This window comes from Epinephelus fuscoguttatus, linkage group LG18 (assembly GCF_011397635.1).
Source record: "Epinephelus fuscoguttatus linkage group LG18, E.fuscoguttatus.final_Chr_v1".
Lineage (NCBI taxonomy): Eukaryota > Metazoa > Chordata > Actinopteri > Perciformes > Serranidae > Epinephelus > Epinephelus fuscoguttatus.
This window is the reverse complement of record NC_064769.1, coordinates 23722296-23744790: the sequence shown is the minus strand read 5'-3', so window position 1 is coordinate 23744790 and position 22495 is coordinate 23722296. Positions and strand designations below refer to the sequence as shown.

General features: G+C 41.0%; 1 protein-coding gene across 2 annotated transcripts in view; it reads right to left on the bottom strand.

Moving 5' to 3' along the window:
- Positions 1-22495, bottom strand: part of LOC125905657 (splicing factor SWAP) — an 81413-nt gene that overhangs the window by 5203 nt on the left and 53715 nt on the right. For both annotated transcript variants that reach the window (XM_049603789.1, XM_049603790.1), the window contains exons 15-18: positions 19759-20138; positions 17338-17469; positions 16779-16919; positions 7708-7780 (exon numbers count right to left, since the gene is read on the bottom strand). In XM_049603789.1, the coding sequence (XP_049459746.1) occupies positions 7708-7780; positions 16779-16919; positions 17338-17469; positions 19759-20138 (726 nt within the window). The remainder of the gene's footprint in view (positions 1-7707; positions 7781-16778; positions 16920-17337; positions 17470-19758; positions 20139-22495) is intronic.

Genomic DNA, 22495 nt, shown 5'->3' with positions numbered 1-22495 from the left:
TTCTGCCAAATGCAAAGACATTTCCTCAGGAAGTTCCGGAGATAACATGTTCACATGAATGAAATGGATGCAAGATCACAGTGACCTTGTCCTTTAACCACCAAACTCTCATCAGTTCATTGTTGAGTCCAGGGGGACATTTGTGCCAGATCTGAATGAATTTTCACAAGGAGCCAGCTATTGCTATTGCCAGTGCGCGGGCATTAATACATTCATATCCATGAAAGGTCCAGATACTTTGCATACTCAATATCTTGGGAGCCTCTGTGATTCTCGGCTCACATCCTTGAACAGTTAACACATAGTGCTTGAACGCCAATTAGCGAGCACCGAGCCAACGTCGATTTGTTTCTGATCCTGGGCTTTTGTTGGGGACCTTCAAAAACAGCTGGCAAGCAGAAAATCTGGGCTAAAGTTGTGTAATGTGAACCAGGCATAAGAGGGATTTTAAAATCCTACTGGAAACAAGTTGCATCGAGCACATAAGGAGACATTTCACAGACTTGCTTCTGATTGCAAACATACCCACACTGCAAGGTTAAACAGCAACACTACAATGTACTGGTAAAATACCTCAAGGGAGCTATGCAACAGCTTGAGCTCTCTCTTCACTGCACGTACACACACCTGCCTGGGAGAAGTTCTCCACAACTTTTCTCTTCATCTCTTATCAAGCTTGAAGACAACTTAGGCTGGACTTAGCCTTTCTCTTATCTTATCTTTCAAAAAGCAAAACAAAACATGTACACTGCTACAGATCTGAACTATATGTACGACAATATTAAAAAAAGATACAGCGCAGGTTCAAAAGCTTTTCTCAAAGTGCATGACGCATTCATCAAACAGAGCAAAGCACAACAAATGTAAAGCAGAGAAGGAGAGGGGACAGAAGACGGAGGAACAAAGACAAACAGGAGGAAAATGAGAGACGGGCTGAGGCGAATAGCAACCAGGCACCCTCGGGGAAGAGGAGACCATTAGGCAGATGAGGATGTGCTGAATTATTCAATATGTGTTTGTAAAACATCACAGATGGGGTATAAGTAGTTAGTGGTTGTGAATCTGTGCATGTTGCAACAGCAGCGAACAGCATGTTTTCATGGGCTCACTTATGTTGGTATGTTGAGATGAAGTCAAGAGAAGACGTTCTGTTTACTTATGCGAGAGAAAAGAATGTTTTTAGTTGGAGTATCAAGAGATTTGAAACGCGTGGTTTTGTATATCTGTGGTGAATCTGTAAACACCGGACACTCTGAAACACGCTCTGTCACTCTCTCCTACACACATGCACACACACACAGAGGCCCGTGGCCAGAGGAGAGAAAATGTTCCAAATTCTGAAGTTGCACAAGTGTTCACAAAATAGTCAGCGTTGCTTCTCCATTCACACTCTATTGACCTCCATTAGCTCGAGTCCCAGTGCTTCTCAGATTCTGGCCTTGACTGTGGCCTCGCTACATTCAGTGCAACACTGGTTTGCTTGGAGGTAGAACTACTCTTACACCTACACATATTTTATGCTCCCAGTGCTAAATAATAAAGTTACAGAGTATTACTGAGGCTACACTTTACATTCAAAGGCTACACCTGCACACTAAGCCCTACTCTTCATGCTTAAAACATGTAGTTGCACAGTGGTTGCGTGAGAATCAGTAAATCAATATATTGCATCGCTTCATGCAAAGCAGGGACAGGCAGACATGGAATTAAAGGATTATTAATCAAAGGTGGTGCTAGAAATGAAAAGAAGTACATATGATTTAAGTCGGGAGACATTTCCAGAAATGTTTCTCATCTTGGCTTTAGACAAATCAAGGTAATTGATTTTGAACTTTGTCTTGAGGGATATTTTTCCATGTTCCTGCGGCAGTCAAAATTAAGTAAATGAACGGTATATTACATTATTGCACTTAAGTGCTGGCAGAGAAAGGCGAGCCAGATGAAAATAAAAAAAACAAAACAAAACAAAAACCAGCAAATTAAAGAGAAAATGGTGAGATTTTAATCTTAATTTTAACTAAGGTGAAAATTGGTGTGTGTTGAGAGCACTTTGGAGCCTCTTTGCTCATTTAAGAGAGGGCAGTGAGACAAACGTCCTATGAGGTGATACACCGTTCTTCCCTTCATGTCATCTAATCAGCTTAAACCTTTATGCCAATCCTACAATATAGCTACTTTTCTTCCAGAGCCAGTATGTGTGTGCGCATTAGATTAAGGTGCATTTCTGAAAGCAGCATGATAAACAGCCATAAATTGGACATTGTAATTTTAAACAGAGTGCAATGGGGAGAATGTCAGAATTTATTGGCGAGGCGTGTGTGAGGTTACATTGTGAGTAATGTGTGTGTACCACTTATTCAGACAAATGCTCCTTTTATCGCGTGCTGTAACACCCAAGTGAGACAAAAAAACACACACACAGCCCATCGCAGCGACATTTTATGTGTCACAAACAACCCACTCATTCCATTAAAATTTACAACATAGACCAAAGTATGTGACATCACTACACGCAGTGTCCTGTGTAGAAAATGACAGTATGGCGGCCATGTTTAAAGTGCATGCCACCAGTCTGACTGCAGCAGAAATAATGAATAATTAAAGTGTTACACTGAGCTACTGTTAAATGTAAGTGTAGTAGGGAGGTGACTCCAGCAGGACGCTGATGTGGCAAGTACAATGCACAAAGCATTATCATTCTGACAGTTGGTAGAGACAACTGTGAGGAAGTGGCCACATGCAGAGCTTGGAGTGTGATTGCTGTAATTTTATGGATGAAAGTGTCTAAGCTGTCTTTAACACTCAACGGGAGACAGTGGCTTCTGTGAGCTGCTGACAACAGTGGTAGTCATCAAGTTTATCGCACTTTTGTGTTTGTAAAACTTGCAATAACTGATTTTTTGGCCACTTGGGGGCAGTGAAAACTAGTTGTGAACACATTTTAAACCAAAAAGTTGTTATAAGGGAACATTAGCATTCATTTGGAGGCATGTCTCTGGCCATTTTGCGAATGAAAGTCCAATATTCACTTTCTTCTAGCTCTGCTTTTTGGTGTCTACAAATCCACGGGAAATGCTTCACTGTCTTTACCAGCTGGTCACTAACTGTGTCAGTCCATTGCTGAGCATGAAAACAATGCTATATGAATGAACTGTTGCAGTTGGACAGATTTACAATGAACTCCAATTCACAGTAAACCTCAGTAATATCAAGGGGAGCTGCAGAGTCAGGTGGTAATTCTCTGAAGGCTCACCAGTACGGGTTATGCTGGGGTCTGGAACGACAGTTAGTGTCGTATGCGATAATCCATTGTTTCATCTCATGTAGTGTGTCATAGTAGTCGACAACTGACACCACGTCTGGGACGCCTCATGCCACCCAACATAAAGTCTAGCATATTTGACTGCTCCCGTCACAGTCATCACTTTGATCAATAGGAACACAAAGATCTCTGCTGCCGTAGACAACTGTACGTCAACACCCCAGCCTTTTTGATATTTCCTCTAGGGACATTACCACAAGAGTAAAAAGAGAAAAATGATGGCATGAAACAGCAGAGGCACTTAAGCAACTGGGTGAGTTCTGCCATTAGCATCAAGCTAGTAAAGACTGTTAATTCTTCAAAATGGAGGATATAAAGGAATGAAATAAAAAAGTAGTAGTAGCAGCAGAGCTTTTACTCACCACAACTGCAGAGGCTACCAACTTCATTTGAAACAGACTACATTATAAACGGGACGTTATTTACCATCCCCTCTGTATTTTTATATTTTTATTTTTAATCTGCACCTGTTTTCCTTGATAAAGTTAATGCATCGTGCCATTATTTCAAACTCAACACTTCCTGTATCCATTTAAAATTAAAAGCCCCTTATGATACTGGTTGAGAGAATCCCTTCATTTTCTAAAAAGCTTTTATTGTGAAAATTTGTAGGAACTTGTTGTGGACAATTCAGTGACTTGCACAATTTGCATGTGGTACTTCAAATGTAGCTCCTGCCATCTTGTGGTGCTTTTAGTGTTACTATAATAACATTTCGTCTGGCGCAAGACTTACAAGAATAACCCGATGACATCACATATGTTGTGAAAGATGACCAGCGATGACTGGTCTTGGACCAACATGTAGTCTGTCATGTCTGTCGGCCAAGTCACGGCACGATTTCATAACTTCATAATCGCCTAATCTGAAATAGTGACGTGTAGTGTGAACCTGACATAACCCCTTTCACATTGTCATATTATCATTTGATTTTTGTTGTTATATGGAATAATGGATTAGACTGGAAAAAAACAAACAACTTGTAGACAGTTTCCAGCCAAGGAGGCAAAAACCACCTTAGAAAACACTGAAACTTTTGCTAGTTTGGAGGCTTTGGCTTCTATAAAGAGGTGAGGTCGACTGATTCATACATACTAATTTTGGTAGGAGCAACCTTTTGAACTCAACCTCAGCACGTAGAAGTGCAAACTCCCCTTTCTGTCTGAATTTACAAGTGCTGGAACAGAGCACATTAGCTCTGCCTCCTTCCTCAGGAGAGAGGTGAAATCCAGCATCCAAAGAGTCGACTTTTGTCAGGGGCAAGTTCACCGAGGTCTCCACATTCGCCTGCCGCTCAACTGACATCAACCAATATTCAGCCTCTATCTTTCCAGATTCTTGGCTATGCTCCCAGAAGGAGTGAAGGGGGTGGAAGTGCAATTTTAGCCAGGATGAGTTGTTACAGTTGTAGCATGCAAACTTTTGTCACTGTAAGAAGATGATGTATATGGGTCATGATGGCCATGTTACTCTGTAGAGGTAGACAAAATACCAGGAACAAGTTTCAACACTGGAAACTATAGCCTAAAATACCGTCAACTGACAAAACTCAATGTTGGTTTTGACTGAATTACACAGTCCTGATTATCAACTGCTGTCAAGGTCAAGAGTTAAACATTGAAGTCAACATGGTACAGTCCAAAAGGTACACAGACCCATGGAAATGTTGAGCCCCTACAGTTTTGTGGAACTGAGCAAACTCTGCTGTGTGATACAGTCAATAGCCCCAAAACAAGCAATAACCTTGGACCTTGAGTTGACACCTGCTGTTTTAAAAGGTCAACGAAAAGCTCCAATTCGCAAAGGATATTTTACTGCTGGTGTAATGTGTTTTCTCATATTGGCACTGAATACAGGATCTAACTATACACACCCACAATATGCACCAACAGTTATAATGTAAATAAACAGGTGGACGTGAAGACACAAGCTCAACCACTCAAAAACCATGTTTACATGCACAAATATTCCAGTTTTTGCCCTTACTCTAAAAAAAGACAACAATCCTACTAAGCTGTTTACATGGCTAATAAAAACGAACCTTCCACTAATATTGCTGTTTACATGCAGCAATGCATTACTTGACTTATGCACTATCTCAGCTGTGCTCGACAGTTTTCCACCAGTGGTGGACTTGTTGGACCTAGCGAACACAGCCTTCCTCTTTCATTCCTTTGACAATGCTCTTGAAAAGGTCAGCATTGTGATAACTATGCATATAAAAAAAACCTGTGGAAATCCAAGTCTTTTTATGTTTCAAAGCAGGTGCATGTTCTTTTCTCTTTGTGTAAATCAAAGTAACTATACATTGACAATTGCTTTGACCTTATGCTTTTCATCACTACTTTCTTCATGTCTGTCTGTTTGTATGTTCAAGTTTTTTGGACATGTTCGAAATTACTATCAAATATCAAAGAGAGCGCATTTCTCTGTTGGCCAGTTTGTTTGTGTACAATGCATCCATAGTTATGCACAGAGCTGACTGTAAACAGACAAAGGGCTACAACTGAGATGCCCATTCAAGATGTGCTGTATGCATGTCAAAAGAATGCTATCAAAACCTGTAAAATACAGACATATCACACGTCTTAAGCAGGATTTACACTTGTGTGTCAGCTCTATGAACAACCTATGCTGTTGCCTATGCACATGGCTGTAGCATTTATACTTCTGTGATGGTGTGTCTGGGTCACTCTGCAGTTACACCTCCAAAACATCAGTCAGCGGCAGAGGTTTTTGTGAAGTGCTGTTAAGTTTAGTTGATTCAGAACACACATTAAACACACATTAAACATGGCTAAATAGAGACAATTTCAAACACAAGTACACAAATCAGCTTCACTATAACTCGCAGCATTCACAGAAAGCATTTGTCTTTCGCTGGACACATTTTCCCCACAAATACAACATGCTAAGGCTGTTAGCACAAGGCTATGGCATTTTACGTTGTATAAATTAGCCTTGCAGCTAGCAGACTTTTCCTCTACTCATATGAATCCAGGGACAACAGCAACATTTAACAAAGGTAACGTCACAAAATTTGGCTCCATTACAACTCGCAAGGTTCACCAACAAAACAACTGTCTTATACTAAACACGTTTTCCAAATAAATATAACATGCTAACGTTATTAGCACATGCCTTTGACATTTTACATTGTATAATTAGCCTAGCAATGAGCGGCGATTTCCTCTACTCTTATGAAGCCAGGATAAATCCCAAAGTATAAATCCCTGAAGGATAGATCGCACACACAAGACTTAAAACGCTACTTTGTGGAGGCTTTACTGTCTTCACAATTTATTGTTTCTTATCTGTAAAATGCACGTAAATGAAAGCTTTGTTTAGGGAAATGGTTTCAGCCTACATAAACAGATAGAAGTCTGCATCACAGCAATGTGTAGTTACATTTCTGGGGAGGTGCACATCAGGCTATGATGTAGGGTTTAGTCTAGGCTCTACAGTGACACAGAGCCTACACCGTAGGTACAGCATCGATTTGACGTAAAAATATAAATCCCGCATCAATCAGAATATGCTACAATCAGTATAAGGCCTAATTCAGAATAACCAAACTGAATATGCTATTCATATGGCCTGCATCAAATTTGGAATACTGTTCTATTCGGAATAATAGTGGAGTATTGGTAAGCATGTAAGCATAATCAATAAGAGGGACTAACAGACACACACACAGAAACCCTTCAGTTGCTAACGCCTGTGTGGTAGAGGATGACGTCAGGTCACAGATTAGCTAATAGATACTAGGGCTGCAACGATTAGTCGACTAATGGCTGACTTATCGACTACTATAAAAGTACCCCAAAATACTTTTATTGCAGCTTCTTATGTTCAAATATTGACAGCTTTACACACTCTCCCATGTCGGTGAACTAAAACCCTTATGCGTGAGTACGAAACAAGACATTAGATGACAACATTTTGGGGTTTGGGAGAGACAGACTGACATTTTTCAACATTTTAACACATTTTTCGATAAAATGATTAGTCGACTAATCGAAGAAATAATCGACGGATTAGTTGACAATGAAAATAATCGTTAGCTGCAGCCCTAATAGATACTGTAGCTACAAGCCACAAAATGCAAGTAAGAAATATATCCTGCAACACCCATTCTAAATCTAAAGATAAGACACAGAGTTCTTCAAGGTTCAAACAAATTCAGCTTGACAAAATACAATGCATCCATTTGTTGTGCAAACTAACAGTAGATAAAGCAGAATATAAAAAATGAATTTCAGTAACGCAGCCATTTCTGTGTCCTCTTTGCATGATGGAAACACAAAACAACACTCAGTATGTGTATTCAGTGGGCTGTAAAGTGCAGTGGAGGATATATTTGGGATAAAAGCAAAGAACAATACCTGAGTTATTTTGGACTGAACGGAGGATACTATGGATGAGGACACTGCCTTGTCTTTCTCCAGAGAACCACCCCTGCAGAGAGAAGAGAAGGGGAGAGACAAAGAAAAAGAGAAGAGAAAACCAATCATGTTAACAGAAGAGCCTATACAATATTCATATCCTGTGAAATGTTCAAAGTTGGACGGACAATAAGAGCTGTAGAAGAAAGAGCAAAGGGAAAAGACAAAGAGGTGAAAGAGGAATGGCCTGTGACCTGTAAAATCTAAAATATCCACCAGGGTCAAAACAACCTCATCGACAATGTCAAACTCAGACAAATATATATTCTTGAAGACAAACAGAAAACGGGCCAAAATCGCAGGCCTTAAATTCAACTTCACGGCTCTGTCCAAAGCTTTTAATCTCTCTGCTGTCTAACATTTCATAATTCATCAAGAGATTTTTAAAATAGAAAACATCTTGCGCATCAAGCTGATTGAACACAACAGGTGACAAGAAGCAGGATGCTGCTGATCTTAGGGAGTTCTTGCTTCAGTCCACTGAAAAACTGGGACAATTTGAAGCGTATGTCTCTGTGTATGTCACTCAATCTTGGGTATTACACCCCTGTGAGAACATAACTTGGAATTATTATGGTGTTTTTTTTTATGACAAAACCTTGAAAAACAAACCAATCTCATGGAATAATTCTGTGGCTGCTTCAATAACTGTTCTCTGAAAAGACAGAAAATTACTTCATACGACCAGCAACATTCAAATGGATCAAAAAAGTAAGGGCACTCTCATCCTGACAAAGAGCATCACCTGGCTGATGTACTGGTGATGGTGGATGTGGTTTGACAACAATGCTTTGAAAAGCATGCAACTGTGGTTTACGAAACTACTTAGTTCATAGGCACGCTGTCCCTGCACAAAAAGGAGCTTTTGTGTTTGTCTCTTGTGCAAGTAATAAATATTTCCATGGTGTGTCGTCATTCAAAAATATTTTGAGGGAAAACAACAGTTATGAAAAGTTACACTTCAACAAAGCAAAGATTTGCAAACACTTACGTTCACTGCTTGCTCAAGATTTCTTTATACCAGTTACATAAACAATCAATCAATCAGTCAGTTTATTTGTCACATAAAATCATAAATGGTTAAATTCCAGTGAAATGTAATCCTGTTAGTTGCTTCAAATTGTGCTATGAGAGTGTATTAATAAATATATGTATGGGATTTGGAGGGGTAGGTAGTGACCTCAATTAGGATCCTTGTGGCCTGAAGGTAGAAGCTCTTTCTGAGCCTTTCAGTGCTGGCCTGGTGTTACCAGTACCTTCTTTCAGTCTCTGCATTGCGTTTCTCACCACTGAGTAAGTATGCAGTGCCCAGATCAGACCCACTTGGTGATGTGGACACCAAGGTACTTGAAGTTGTTCAAAAGGACCTGTTAATATTAAGGGGCAGCGTAGTTCCTTTGGTGCTATTTCCCAAAGTCCACCATCATCTCCTTACTCTTGCTGTTGTTCAGGAGTAGGTTGATATCCTGACACCAGCATTGATTTAATTGAGATTACTGTCACCTTTTGACCAGGACCAAGGGTCAACTTCTGGTGGAGCTGATCTGCTAGCACCCCGGACTCTGTTATATGATGTTGCTTGATGATAAAGGGTTGTGTTGTGTTTTGTTTAGGGTATACTGTTGTGTGCTGGCGTTATGTGCAATACATGAGTGGCTGATGTGCAATACTGTTATGTGTAGTATGTGTTTCTATGATTTAATGGTGTGTGCTTCATTTCTTCTGGACTGTTATTGTAAGGCAGCAATACTTTGCAGCTCCTGAGTCCAAGACAAATTTACCTATGGGGACAATAAAGCATATCCTATCCTATCCTATCCTATCCTATCGTACTGTATTGGTATTGAGTTACTTAGAAAGGCTCTGCCAAATTTAACAACTTGTATTAGGAATATCTGGGAGAGAATAGTGGATGAACATAAATTTTTCATTTTTAGCTGCAACCAGCAGCTCTATATATCACTGTCAGTTGGCGGGTTGGTCCACAAAAATTCCCGCACCCTTTGGAGAAATTTGAGGGGCCTTTCTTATAAACACATAACTTCCAAATGGATTCACAGACTTGCCCAACTTTGTGGAGAGAGAGGTCATCTGCCAAAGGACAGCTGATTAACTGCTCATGCCATCTGGCAAAAGGTGCAACGCATGGATGCATGCATGTACATGGTGTTGGCAGCTATTGCAAATTTATGCTCGTTTAACACCTTAAACATGCCATTGCAGCTTCTTTCACATTGTTTGCTTTTAGTCATGATCCTTCCAGAGTGACGATGGCCCAAACTGAAACTATGATACAGCCTCATGTTGGAGGAGAATGGAATTTTCCTTATATAAGATATGGCTGGTTTATTGTATTGCATTTGGCCTGAAGGTGTTTCTAGTTTAGTCGTCACTCAGTGTATGCAAGAGTTTAATGCATAACATGATCTGTATAGATGAGATCTAGAACACACAGTTGCATGGTGCCACATCTAACGTTTACTGAAGGTGCTATATATGACTGGCATGGATCAAAAAAAGAGATTTGCATCAAGACAGTGTCCTACTGTGTCCTATGCACATGGAGTGTCAAACGTCTACAAAGAAGACGCAGCGGGGCACATGAGGAATCAGGCGACTTATCTGCTCTCTGACGCTCTGAATGCCACTGAAGAAGATTGCGATTAACATCCTAGGTGTAAGTCCCATTGCCAATGAAGAATCCTTCCTCTACAAAGGTTTGGTTTTTCTCTCTCCAGCTAAATGGCAGATGCTCTCAAATTTTTCAGAAACTTATAACTTAATCCAGTTTTCTTGACTTTGCTTTATTTCTACCATCCTCCAACTTGAATTTGATTATGATTATCTATAGCCAGAAATGATTTGGCAAAGACTTGTCAAGCTGCCACTCCTGTCAAGATGAACTTGACTGAAGATGAATTGCATTCAAAATATGTGGTCATTTGCTCTCCTGATAAAGATGGATCTACTGTTATTATGCCACTTGGACAATATCATTATGAAATCAAGAGCCTTTTGTCTGACACCTGTTGTTATGAGCCACTTCATCATGACCTGACAGATGACATCAATAAAGAGGTGTGGAACAATTTTATTGACAGAGCTTTCAACACAGGTTTTTCCCTTGCATAAAATATCCAATCTGTCCAGGCTTGTCTAAAATAAATAAATCCCTCCAAATCCATCCTTTGAGACCTATAGTGGCTACTGTTGGCATTTTAATAGCGCCTCTGTCCCTCTGTTATTTTATCAGAAAATACTGTATGTTACCTCTTTGCCTTGTTTTCGAGGTGACAACGCTGATATTCTGAATACTGCAAACGATTTTGGCTGCAGTGACAATAAACTCATGATTTTGATGTACAGAGTTTGTACATTTAAACCCCCACAACATCGGCCTTGGAACATTATCACATCATCTTTACAAACTAATCCTCCCAAGGATTTGCTGCTGACCTTGACTGAGATTATGCTCTCCATTAACTTTTTTAAAATATTCAAGCTATTAATTTTTTTTTTCCAGTCATGACACACAACCCTAGATAGTTAAATCCTGCAAATCCATTTGACTCTAAAATTGCTATAAGAGATATATTCATGATTTTATGATAACTTGGAGAGTCGGCACTCACGAATTGCATGATTTTTTTATAATACTGCCACATCTGATTATTTGTGTTTCAATATGGATTGCAACGATGAACCACGGTCTAGCAGAACTGGCCCAGGGTCAGTAAAAGGGCAAGAGACTCCGACTGAGCTTGTTTTAGAAGATGTCTTTAGCTCTTTTTAAATAGGATTTGCCCAGTCAGTCTTCTTTCAGCATTGGCAGTATAAAAACCAATCAGGGATTGCAGCAAAATGCTGCCTGCCTACTTTTGTTCATACAGAATGCGCCTTTTTCAGGGCAATGGGGGGCGTGAGCAAGTGACAAAAAGTGTAGCTCAGCGTGTGAAGTACTCCGAGGGAAGCCGCAGCTGGTCAGTCCTTCGGCGACTCTCTTATAAGTTGGCCCGCCCTTCACTGTTCCTGTCATCTGACGGTTAATGGCTAATCTTTCAGGTTTGTGTTTCCCTCTTGCTACTAGCTGCTCATTCCTGCTGTCAGCAGTTTCCTGTTTATCCACCACCAGTGGGTAGCACATGCGGCGTCATCAAGAGCTCCTCACACAAGTCTTCAACAGTCCCTCCCGTGGCGAAAGGGCGCCTTGTTCTTTTTAAACCAAAAAGGTTCCGCCAATATGTCTACCCTACGAGGCAGAAAATTGGGCACGTCGGATCAACTCGCCGATCCGGCTCTGTGTGTCTAAACGCTTGCAGCTTGCCGGCAAAATGGCCCAACATCCGCCGAAAACCCTGCAGTATAAAATGGGCTATAGTTTTCAAGACACACGACCAATGAAATGCATGGTAAGGAAGGGGAGATACTTTATCACAGTATCGGTATACATTATCAGATGCTCTCTCGGCCTACTAGCCTTGTACTGTGGGCGGCTGTGGGTCAGAAGTAGACTAAGCACTAATTGGAAGATCGTGGTTTGATCCCTCCTCCAGTCCAGAGTGTCCTTGGGCAAGATACTGAACCCCAAATTGCTCCCATGGCTGTTCCATCAGTGTGTGAGTGCACATGAATGCTTACTGAGTAGCAGGTGGCACCATGTATTGTAGCCTCGATCACCAGTGTGTAAATGTGTATATGAATGGGTATATGGGGCATGTAGTATAAAAGCGCTTTGAGTGGTCGAAAGACTAGAAAGGCGCTATACAAGTGCAGTCCATTAACCATTTACTAAAAAAATGTCAGTGAAAGAAACATACACCTGGGGCCACACCACCTGTTAACAGGTTAGGGCAGCCACACGGCCTGTGCAAGCAGCATGACTTAGGCATGGCTTGTCTGCAGCTCATGTAGAGATTCAGCATGTCGCCTATTTTTCCCCAAGGATGTGTGTGGTTCTCAGCAAACATAGACAGTGAAAATGATTTGTCGATAGTTATGTTGACATTATGCCACCAACATTACACCTTTAACTACAGTTTCAATGTCTGTATCTGTAGAAAATGGCGACGCTGTAAAAGCCACAGTAGCAATCATGTTATCTGAACACTGAAATGTGTGCAATCTGGTATACTGTCAGCCAAACTCAACCAACTCTAAAACTGAGGAATGTAAAACATAAGACTGCTAATCACACTAAGAATCTTAAATATGCAATGGCACATCATTATGTAAATGCAAATCATGGATCTACCCTAAAATTCTGAAAGGATTTCCTCACCCCCTAGGGGAGGGGGCATTGTAAATAAACTGTTACACAAAGAAAGCTGCCAGATTTATACACTGAACACAATTAAACCACATAGATTAAACGGGGAAATGAATGTATCCTGTTTCCTACAAATGTTCTGAGACTCCTTCACCTCATGCATTACATATCAGTGATATTCAAGCACTTACAAATCGATTTCACTGATATGCATTTCCAATCTAACATCTGACACTGCTGATCTGGAGAAGTTAATTGCTTCAATATGTGAAGACACTTGAGAGCTGCATGAATTAACACTGACATTTGCTTGCGGTGATATGGCCCAATGCAATGTGAAGGGCAGCATTTCTGCATTGCTCTCTATCAGCCTTTTAACATTCCTGTTTTCTTTGCAGGATTCGATGATGAGCTCTACTTCAGCCCCCTTCTCACTGCCTTCTGTGTTTGCTGACCATTTCACGCTGTACAGGAAGGCTATGCCCAGAGCTCCTTTCTTGAAAGTACGCTGCTGGATTAGACACAAAATTGGAGCTCTGGCTAAAAGTGAATTCGACTCAAAAAGAATGAATTACAACTAATCTTCTTCACTTGTCATGTTCAAACACATGACTGATTTCTTTGTTGGTGCATACAAAAGGAATGCTTTCCTCACGATGCAAATAGCTTGCCCCAATTCACTTGGTGTAAGGGAGGGGAAGGTGGGGAGTAATTTAGCTGCCAGTTCATTCTGCAGTCCATGTAGCGCTACATTTCGCCCTCTAATATTCAAAAGTTAATGTATTCAGTTTTAATTGTTTCTTTTGCTGGAGATATTTTAAACAGCAAACCAACAACCCCAAGACCTCAGAAGAGATTGTGTTCGTTGCCATGAATGCTTTTGTGCCTTACGACCTTGAAGCTGAAAGACGTTGGCTCTTAGCCATCCTTTCACTGACTCTTAAGATTTGACGCTTTGAGTCTCTCCCGTTCATACTGGATTTAGAAATCCTTGGACACAATGGACAAGGCTCAAGCTTTGTTTTATCCAGAGTTTTAAATTGACAAAGCAAGTGTCAGAGATGCATTCGACACATCTTGTTGGATGATTCTGCTGTGTAATGACGGCACACTAAACATGCATGAAAATTTCAAGGCTACATAATTGATCATTCTGAAGTCTCTTGAATTCTGGATGGGAAATCAGTGCATTAAGAAATCCAGCACGTATGGTATATTTATTGACTGGTTGTTGAGCCCCTTAACCCTTACTTGCTGTTGCTACACCTGAAAAGCTTTCCATTCCTGTTGAGCATATATGTATTTTACAGTGGCAGTGACAGATTTCCATACATCTATCCATTTTCATCAGCGTATCCGGGGCTGCGTCGTGGGGGCAGCAGGCCAAGCAAAGCACTCCAGGCGTCCCTCTCCCCAACAACGCTTTCCGGCTCCTCTTGGGGGACACCAAGGCGTTGTCAGATGAGATATGTAATCCCTCCAGTGTGTTCTGGGTCTGCCCCGGGGGCTCCTACCAGTGGGATGTGCCCGAAACACCACCAGAGGGAGACGCCCAGGATGCATCCTGATCAGATGCCCGGAACACCTCAACTGACCCCTTTCGACACAAAGGAGCAGCGGCTGTACTCCGAGCTCCCTCCAGATGTCCGAGCTCCTTACCCTGTCTCTAAGGCTGAGCCCAGCCACCCCATGGAGGAAACTCATTTCGGCCGCTTGTATCTGTGATCTCATTCTTTTGGTCACCACCCAGAGCTCATGACCATAGGTGAGGGTTGGGACGTAGATGGACCCGTAAATCAAAAGCTCTGCCTTCCTGCTCACTTCATCACAACAGAGCAGTGCAGCGCCTGCATTACAGCAGTCTCTGCCTTTCTGGCTGACTTAATTTTTCCAGCTCACTCGTCTTGAAACAAGAACACTTTAAAATGGTCTTTACTGTGATGGCTACAAGCAACCATTTGGCTGCTTCGCTTATACTCCGACAAGCAAGACAGGGGTTTGATTTACGCTTTATCCTTCATATTGTCAGGGTCAGGTTATAACTTCAGGCACTAGCCTTCATGCTAACATGCAGTTTAGGTTAAAGGAGATAAACACTCTGCTAAATCCATTCCTTACACTTTTGGTTTTGGAAAGGCTTAATAAAAAAGTAACCACCTTCTGAACTCTGTAAATGCTGAGTACTGCTCTTACTACAGCCTCATGCACACGCTGCTTCAATATGTGAAAAAAATAACCCAAAGCTTGAGAGCCATGCTGTGCCTAGTTTTGGTTTCTCAATATGATACGAGAATCGTTGTTCGGGGGAGGGGGGTTAACAAACGATCAATTCTTTAGACTCAATTACAGAAATACCAGTATAAAGACATTTTAAGTAAAGACTGTGTTTGTCAAAAGCCTTTAAAGAGAGAAAATTAATTGGACATCATATTCAGTTAGGTCTTTGACAGGGTGTATCAGCACCGTTTTGACAGGCTGCTGTAATAGCAAAGTGCTGAAGTACTGAACTGTTAGATGTGTTCTGTTTGTGTCATGAGAAATGGAGGCTTCACAGACGGGGAGATAACAAACTACTGGACTAAGTAAGACATTTAAAAACAAAAAGAGTGTTAATTGTATCAGTTTTGTATGCCATATCCACACTAATATCTTTCCATTCTTAAAACGACATTATAAAACAAGAAAGATCTCTGTACACTCAAGAGTCGTCTGTATCAGAAATAATCTTCGTCCATACTGACACGCCTGAAAACGCCAATGTAGAGACCATTCGTGCACACTGAGCATGCACATGCCAATGAAAACAGTGTCTACTGAAGACTGTCTACTCTGCAGTTGGTTGTTTAGTTACAGAAAATATTACAGATTATTCAATTATTCAACTGTGCAATATTTTTAGTACTTGACTGTATTATGCACATAGCTGTACATATTTCTTATGTTTACTTTTAATCTATTCTTGTTTATTCTATTGGTAGTTAAATTTCACACTTACAGCCTCAGCACAATGATGATACATATTTTATTTTTTAAAAATTTTATATTTTAAATTGTAGTGTTAAACACTAAAGCAAAATGCACGTTCGGTTTTATTTTAGTGCTTTATATTTTCATACTCTGATTTCATACTCTCATTCTTACTTTTTATAACTCTATTCTTTACATCGGAGCGACTGCAACGAATCACAGTTTCCACTTGGGGATCAAAAAAGTATTTCTGATTCTGAGAGATGGCAAAAAGACAGTGATTTGAACATAAGGTGGTCAAGGTTGGCGGAAAATAGATTTCGATAGATTACAAGGCAAATACAGCAACATATTAGAGCGGCAGTGGGAGCATTATCTATCGCTGCAGGAAGTCATGGCAATGGGTACCCAAACAAGAAGGACAAAATCACAAACGTAGACCGAGCAATAACGTTTTGAATTGACACCCAAGTGGGAAGCAACTGTCGATGTCTGCGGCATAATTTCCAAAAGTCTCAGCTTCTGCCCATCCAGACTAAAATGCAACCCCAGAATGTTAAACTAAAATGGGCTCAGCAGCGTTTTATAGGTCTTCATTTCAGGGTCAAAACAAGTAATAGTTGTGTTTTTTTTAAACAAAAACGTAGCCTCACTTGTCGGCTTTAAGCTCAAATCCTCTTAACAACCTTTGGTTTCTTTAGTGAAGATACTTTAAAACACACCAGGGAAAGCAATCTAAATCCTTAGCTGGTTGACTGACAAGCTTGTAGAGGCTTACCTGGAGTGGGTCAGGCTGGAGGCGGGGCTAGCTGATGGGGACAAAACTCTGCTGGGTGAGGAATACGGGGAGAGAGAGGAGCCCACGGTGTGCATTTGTCCTGAGGATGACAGGGAGCTCCTCCTTTTTTCTGGAGGGGACCTGTGAGACAAGAGTGTGAAGGGAAGAGATTTCAGATTCAGGCAGTAACATCACACATTATATCAAGGGCGTGGAATACTGTCTGGAGGCAGTTCTTATGTGTTCAGCAAAGCCCTACTTTAAATTCATGCAATTCATTCAAGTACAAGCTGTCCATTGCAGTTTGTGGTCATTTGGGGATTAAGTGTCTTGTAGGTATGTTCGCTAAATCTACCCTTAAAGACACAATGGAAATCACTGCTCAATGAATAGCAGATGAACACACAGTATTATCAAGACCCCTTTTTTTGGGAGAGTCTGTGTGTCTCTGCCTTGACAGCTTTAATAATCAGTGTTTTCAGTGATAAACACAGCTGTACATGGAGTCCCACGATTCATCCTCTCACCACAGACTGATGCCACCTGCTGTTAGACTTACCTGGATCTCGAATGCCCCCTGGGCAGGCTGGAGCTGCTGCTGGGATGATAGCGCTCCCGCTCTCTCTCCTCTCGTCTTCTTTCTGATGAGGGGCCCCGCCTGTCCCTTCTCCCCGGGGAGTGTGAGCGGGATCTGGCCAGACAGGAGGACAAAGAGAGTGTAAGATGGAGAAACGCCATTAAATAACACAAGACAGAGCCTGGTAGATGAGCTGATGCATTTGAAAGAAGAACACGAATAGATGAGGGAGAAAAGAGAGTGATAGGACGACGACAGAGTTACGTGCAAAGGGAAGAAATGAAGTAAGCTTTCAGGATGGGTTTTCAAGGGATTTAAAACCAAGAATAGCCGGTGAGGGTTTGAGGAAGATTTCCAGTGATTCCAGCAGATTATTTGAAGACATAAATGTGGCACAGCTCACATTAAGGCAGTTAAAGAAAGTCTAAATACAGTGCAACTGGGCCACGGGAGAAAAACACACATAATAATTCAGCAAACTGCTTAAATACATACTATATCACATGAACTCTCAATATGTAAATACTGTTTTTCTAAACTAGTCTGAAAAGAAAACAGAATTAAATATTTATGGATACTACAAGAGATTAATTCACTTCTTTGATTTCTTTGCATAAAGGGCAGCACTAGATGAACTTTCTCCACAAGCTAGTACGCAGAGCATGCATGCCATTTACAGACATGGAATAGCCGGGGTTAGAGAGGGAAGTTATACCCCTTTCCTAAAGACAATTTCAGGCTGTGCCAGGGTGACTAAACAAAGCTGTCTGGTCAATATTGTCCATTTTGACGGATAAGCAGCACAAACAAAACAGCTCGATCTCTACCTTTGATCACTTCCTCTCACCCTGCCCTCTCTGAGTTAATTCTTTCTTGAAAAGTTCTCTCTCAGAAATGATTTCACTCCTCTTCTTCATTCTCCCTCTTTTACCCATGCATTTGTTTCATTAATTCATTCCACATTCATCCCTTTTCTCCTCTGAAGAGAAGTAGGAAAAGAGAAAGTAAGGATAACAGGAAATAGAATGACAGAAGAACACATTATTTTCTATTAACTTTTTTGTACATACGGGTGCAGCATGCAATGCACTTAACATTCAGCTAAAGTGGAATATAAAACAGAGGGCGATTAATCATTATGTTCTCAGCCTGTCACATTAAATGCCTTGTACCTTTAACAGCAGCTGTACCAATCACAGACCTGCACCTACAACTAGTTAAAGGGATAGTGCACCCAAAAATTAAAATTCAGCCATTATCTACTCACCCATATGCCGAGGGAGGCTCAGGTGAAGTTTTAGAGTCCTCACAACACTTACGGAGATCCGAGGGGAGAGGAGGTAGCAGCACAACTGTACACCTAATGGCTGATGGCGCCCCAGATTGAAACGTCCAAGAACACATAATTGAAACCACAAAATATCTCCATACTGCTCGTCCGTAGTGATCCAAGTGTCCTGAAGCCCCGACATAAAAAGTTGTTTGGAAAAACGTCATTTGAACTCTGTTTTTAGCCTCATTGTAGCCTGTAGCTCTGACTGCCTCTGTGTACACTGCGCCGACGTGTGCGCTTGCACGAGACCATGAGACATGAGCACCGCCTTCATGTGTGTTCACGTGCTTTGGCTGGTCTCGTGCGCAAGTGCATGTGAGCTTGGTGTACACAGAAGCAGTCAGAGCTACAGGCTACAATGAGGCTAAAAACAGAGTTCAAATGACGTTTTTCCAAACAACTTTTTATGTCAGGGCTTCAGGACACTTGGATCAGTACGGACGAGCAGTATGGAGATATTTTGTGGTTTCAATTATGTGTTCTTGGACGTTTTAATCTGGGTCACCATCAGCCATTAGGTGTGCACTTACACTTCACCCTTGGATCTCCGTAAGTGTTGCGAGGACTCTAAAACTTCACCAGAGCCTCCCTCAGCATATGGGTGAGTAGATAATGGCTGAATTTTCATTTTTGGGTGCACTATCCCTTTAAGTATCTATCCAGAGACTTTTTATTTCAAAGATGACTTTGTTTTTTAACTAATCCTTTGTGAAATTCTACCTCGCCACACTGGATACACCAAGGGGAATATGGACTGTGTGTTAGTCTCTTCCCGGTTAAGACAGTTTAGTTCAGGAAATTCTTTCTGCAGCAAAGCAGCATAAATTAAATGATTAAATGTGTGCTGTGTTTGTAGTGACCAGCAGCAGAGGCCAATAAAGATCTCAGCTAGAAAGCTGCACTGAGCAGTGTCAGGACTTAAGACTAATTTCTCTAACAGGACATAGTCACAGTGAGAAAAAATGCATGTGTAATCCAATCACATCACTTTAGTTTAAGATTAAATTGAATTTTTGGACACTTAAGAGATTCCCAGCCTTGCTAAATGCTTCACGGCTGAGGTGTCTTACCGGGACCTGCGGGCTCTCCTGTAGGCACTGGGAAGTGAGTGTTTGCTCTTTGAGGCCGACCTCGACTTCGATCTCGACCTTCTCTTGTGTTTTTTCTTCTTTTTGTCTTTGTCCCTCCCTTTGTTCCTGTCTCTGTCTCTATCCCTGTCCCTGTCTCTTTCTCTGTCTCTCTCTCTGTCCCTGTCTCTATCTCTGTCTCGGTCTCTGGCCGCTCCTCTGGACGTAGTGTGGGAGGATGATGAAGAAGAAGATGGGGCCTCCCTGCTGCGATACGCTCCTTTGTTCTCCACAGTGGGTCTTTGATCCTGAGGGTACGCAGCTGGTACAGAGGACACTTGTGGAGATGCAGGGTCAGACAGGACAGAGAGGGCTTCTTGCAACTGGAAACAAAACGCAGACAGGACAGAGAGCAAAAACATCAATCATACTGGACCTTCTCTTTTTAACTGGTTTAAAGATAAAAAGAAAAAAAAACAATGCCAGTCTCCCTCTTTGACATAAGGGACACTGAATAAATTCCCAAAAGCTTGATCCCTCTGTACATCTGTGGAAAATCAATATGGGGGCCAGTCCCCTTCCTAAGATGCAGGTGATGCACAAGGTTTACTGTGTATAAAGATTAGAGAGTTAATTATGCAATCCCCCCGTGTCCATCCTTGTCAGTATTACAGAGTAAAATTGCTCAGGTGGATATGGAAGAATTAGAAAAATAACACAGAGTTTACTCTATATGAGTGAAAGGACAACAAGCTCCCGCAAAGGCTGAGAAAGACTTTTTCTCAGTTTTCTTGTGGAGAACATGACAGTGTTTGGGTTTGAGTAATCTTTCTAATCCCGATTTTGCAAAATTGTAAATGTTTATTGTCATAACTTTGGTTAGAAACATGTAACAGAATGAAATCTAAAACAGTGTCTACAGCTATCTGACACATTTTATGATTTTTAAGACCTTTCCAAAAATAATTTTTAACTAAATTTCGGGCAAATTTTTGATTTAAGTATAAAGGTAAGTAGTATATGTATTTGCTAGCAAATTCCTTGTGTGTGCACACAAACTTGACGATTAAAGCCGATTGCAATTTGTAATTCTGACATGAGGAAAATAAAAGATGGATAAATTAAATAAGATAAAATATTTGTGGAAATTAAGACTTCAAAATGTTTAATTTATGACTATTTAGAGGAAGAATAAGAGGAAAATATTCTTTATTAATTCCAGAGAAGAAATTGAGGGTTTTTTTTCACTCTGTTGTCATATACACAGGCCCAAAATACACACACATGCACAAACAGGACCCACACATGCATTAAACAGAAGAGAGCAAGAGGACTGCCTTGGGCAGGTGTCCCGAGCAGTTGGGGGCTCAATGCCTTGCTCAAGAGCACCTTGGCAGAGCCTAGGAGGTGAACTGGCACCTCTCCAGCTACCAGTCCACACTCCACACTTGGTGTGTTTGGGGACTTGAACTTGCAACCCTCTGGTTCCCAAGCCAAGTCCTTATGGGCTGCCGAAAATGTAATGACTTTTATGGTCTAATAATTATAAATTTAAGGGGAACATCACCTAGATTAAAAATTCCAATGGCCTAGGAATGCCAGAAACCAGAAAAAATAAGTCTTAAACTTGTTATGTCATCGGGTATAAAGTCTGAAGCTGCTCTATAGACAGTGACTGGGAGCCTGATTTTGTGTACCCACAAAATGTTTGTTGTCTTTTTAATACCCACATGAGCTTTATTCTATTGTAGTGCTCTCAGTTCTGAAACAGAAAATGAACCCATATACTCAGAACATTCTTTTGTCTGCTCTCAGTGTCATCTATAAAAACTTTCATCATTTATTGTCTATGGAGCAACTTTAAACTTTATACTTGATGACATCAGAAATTTAAGTTTTAATGATCTAACTTTAAGATTGGGAAAGTTGTTCATGTTTACTAATATTTTTTGACTGTCTCAGACCATAGAAATAACATGTATGAATTTTAAAACTGAGCGAAGTTTCCTTTTAAGTTCTTTTAGGGTCCTGCAGAGACCCTGTATAAAATAAGCATTATATATGCTTGATTTGTTCTTGATAACGAGCTGTATAGATGTAGCTACAAAGAAAGAAGGTGGTGGAAATTATGCACATCAGGAGATTTTTGGGGAAAGAAAAGGTACATGCATGCACTGTAAGGGGCATGGGATTATAAGCAGTTGGCTCAGGCAAAGTCATCGTCCTTTACTCTCTTGGGAAATTATTACTTTCATTCTTACCTTAAAAAAAAAAAAAAAAAAGACAGAAAAGAAAATCCTTGCTCAGCTGATTAAAAAGTGCGGGTTACACAACACAGTCAGCCCTCTGGCTGCACGCTGAGCTACAACTGTCAGCTGCAAAGTGCCTCTAATTACCCCAATGTGGGTCTGTCTGCTCGTATTAGATTGGCCTGCTGCTGGATTCACACTGAAAAGATGGCTTCAGTCCATCAGTGGATTAAACATGACACTAAATCTTCCAAGGTCAGACTTTATCTTCCAGGGTTAGGTCTTAGATTGCTCCTGGGGTCACCTACGTTACATATGTATTCATTCATGGTACTGAAAGGGCACTTGGATCAAGACATCAAACGGCATATTTTATATGCTAACATTAACATAAATGACATGACCGCCTGAGTGATTCATGATGAACATGGGAGACAGAAAGGAAATTAATGTGGGCTGTGACTTCAATCTCTCCAATTCAATCACCCCGC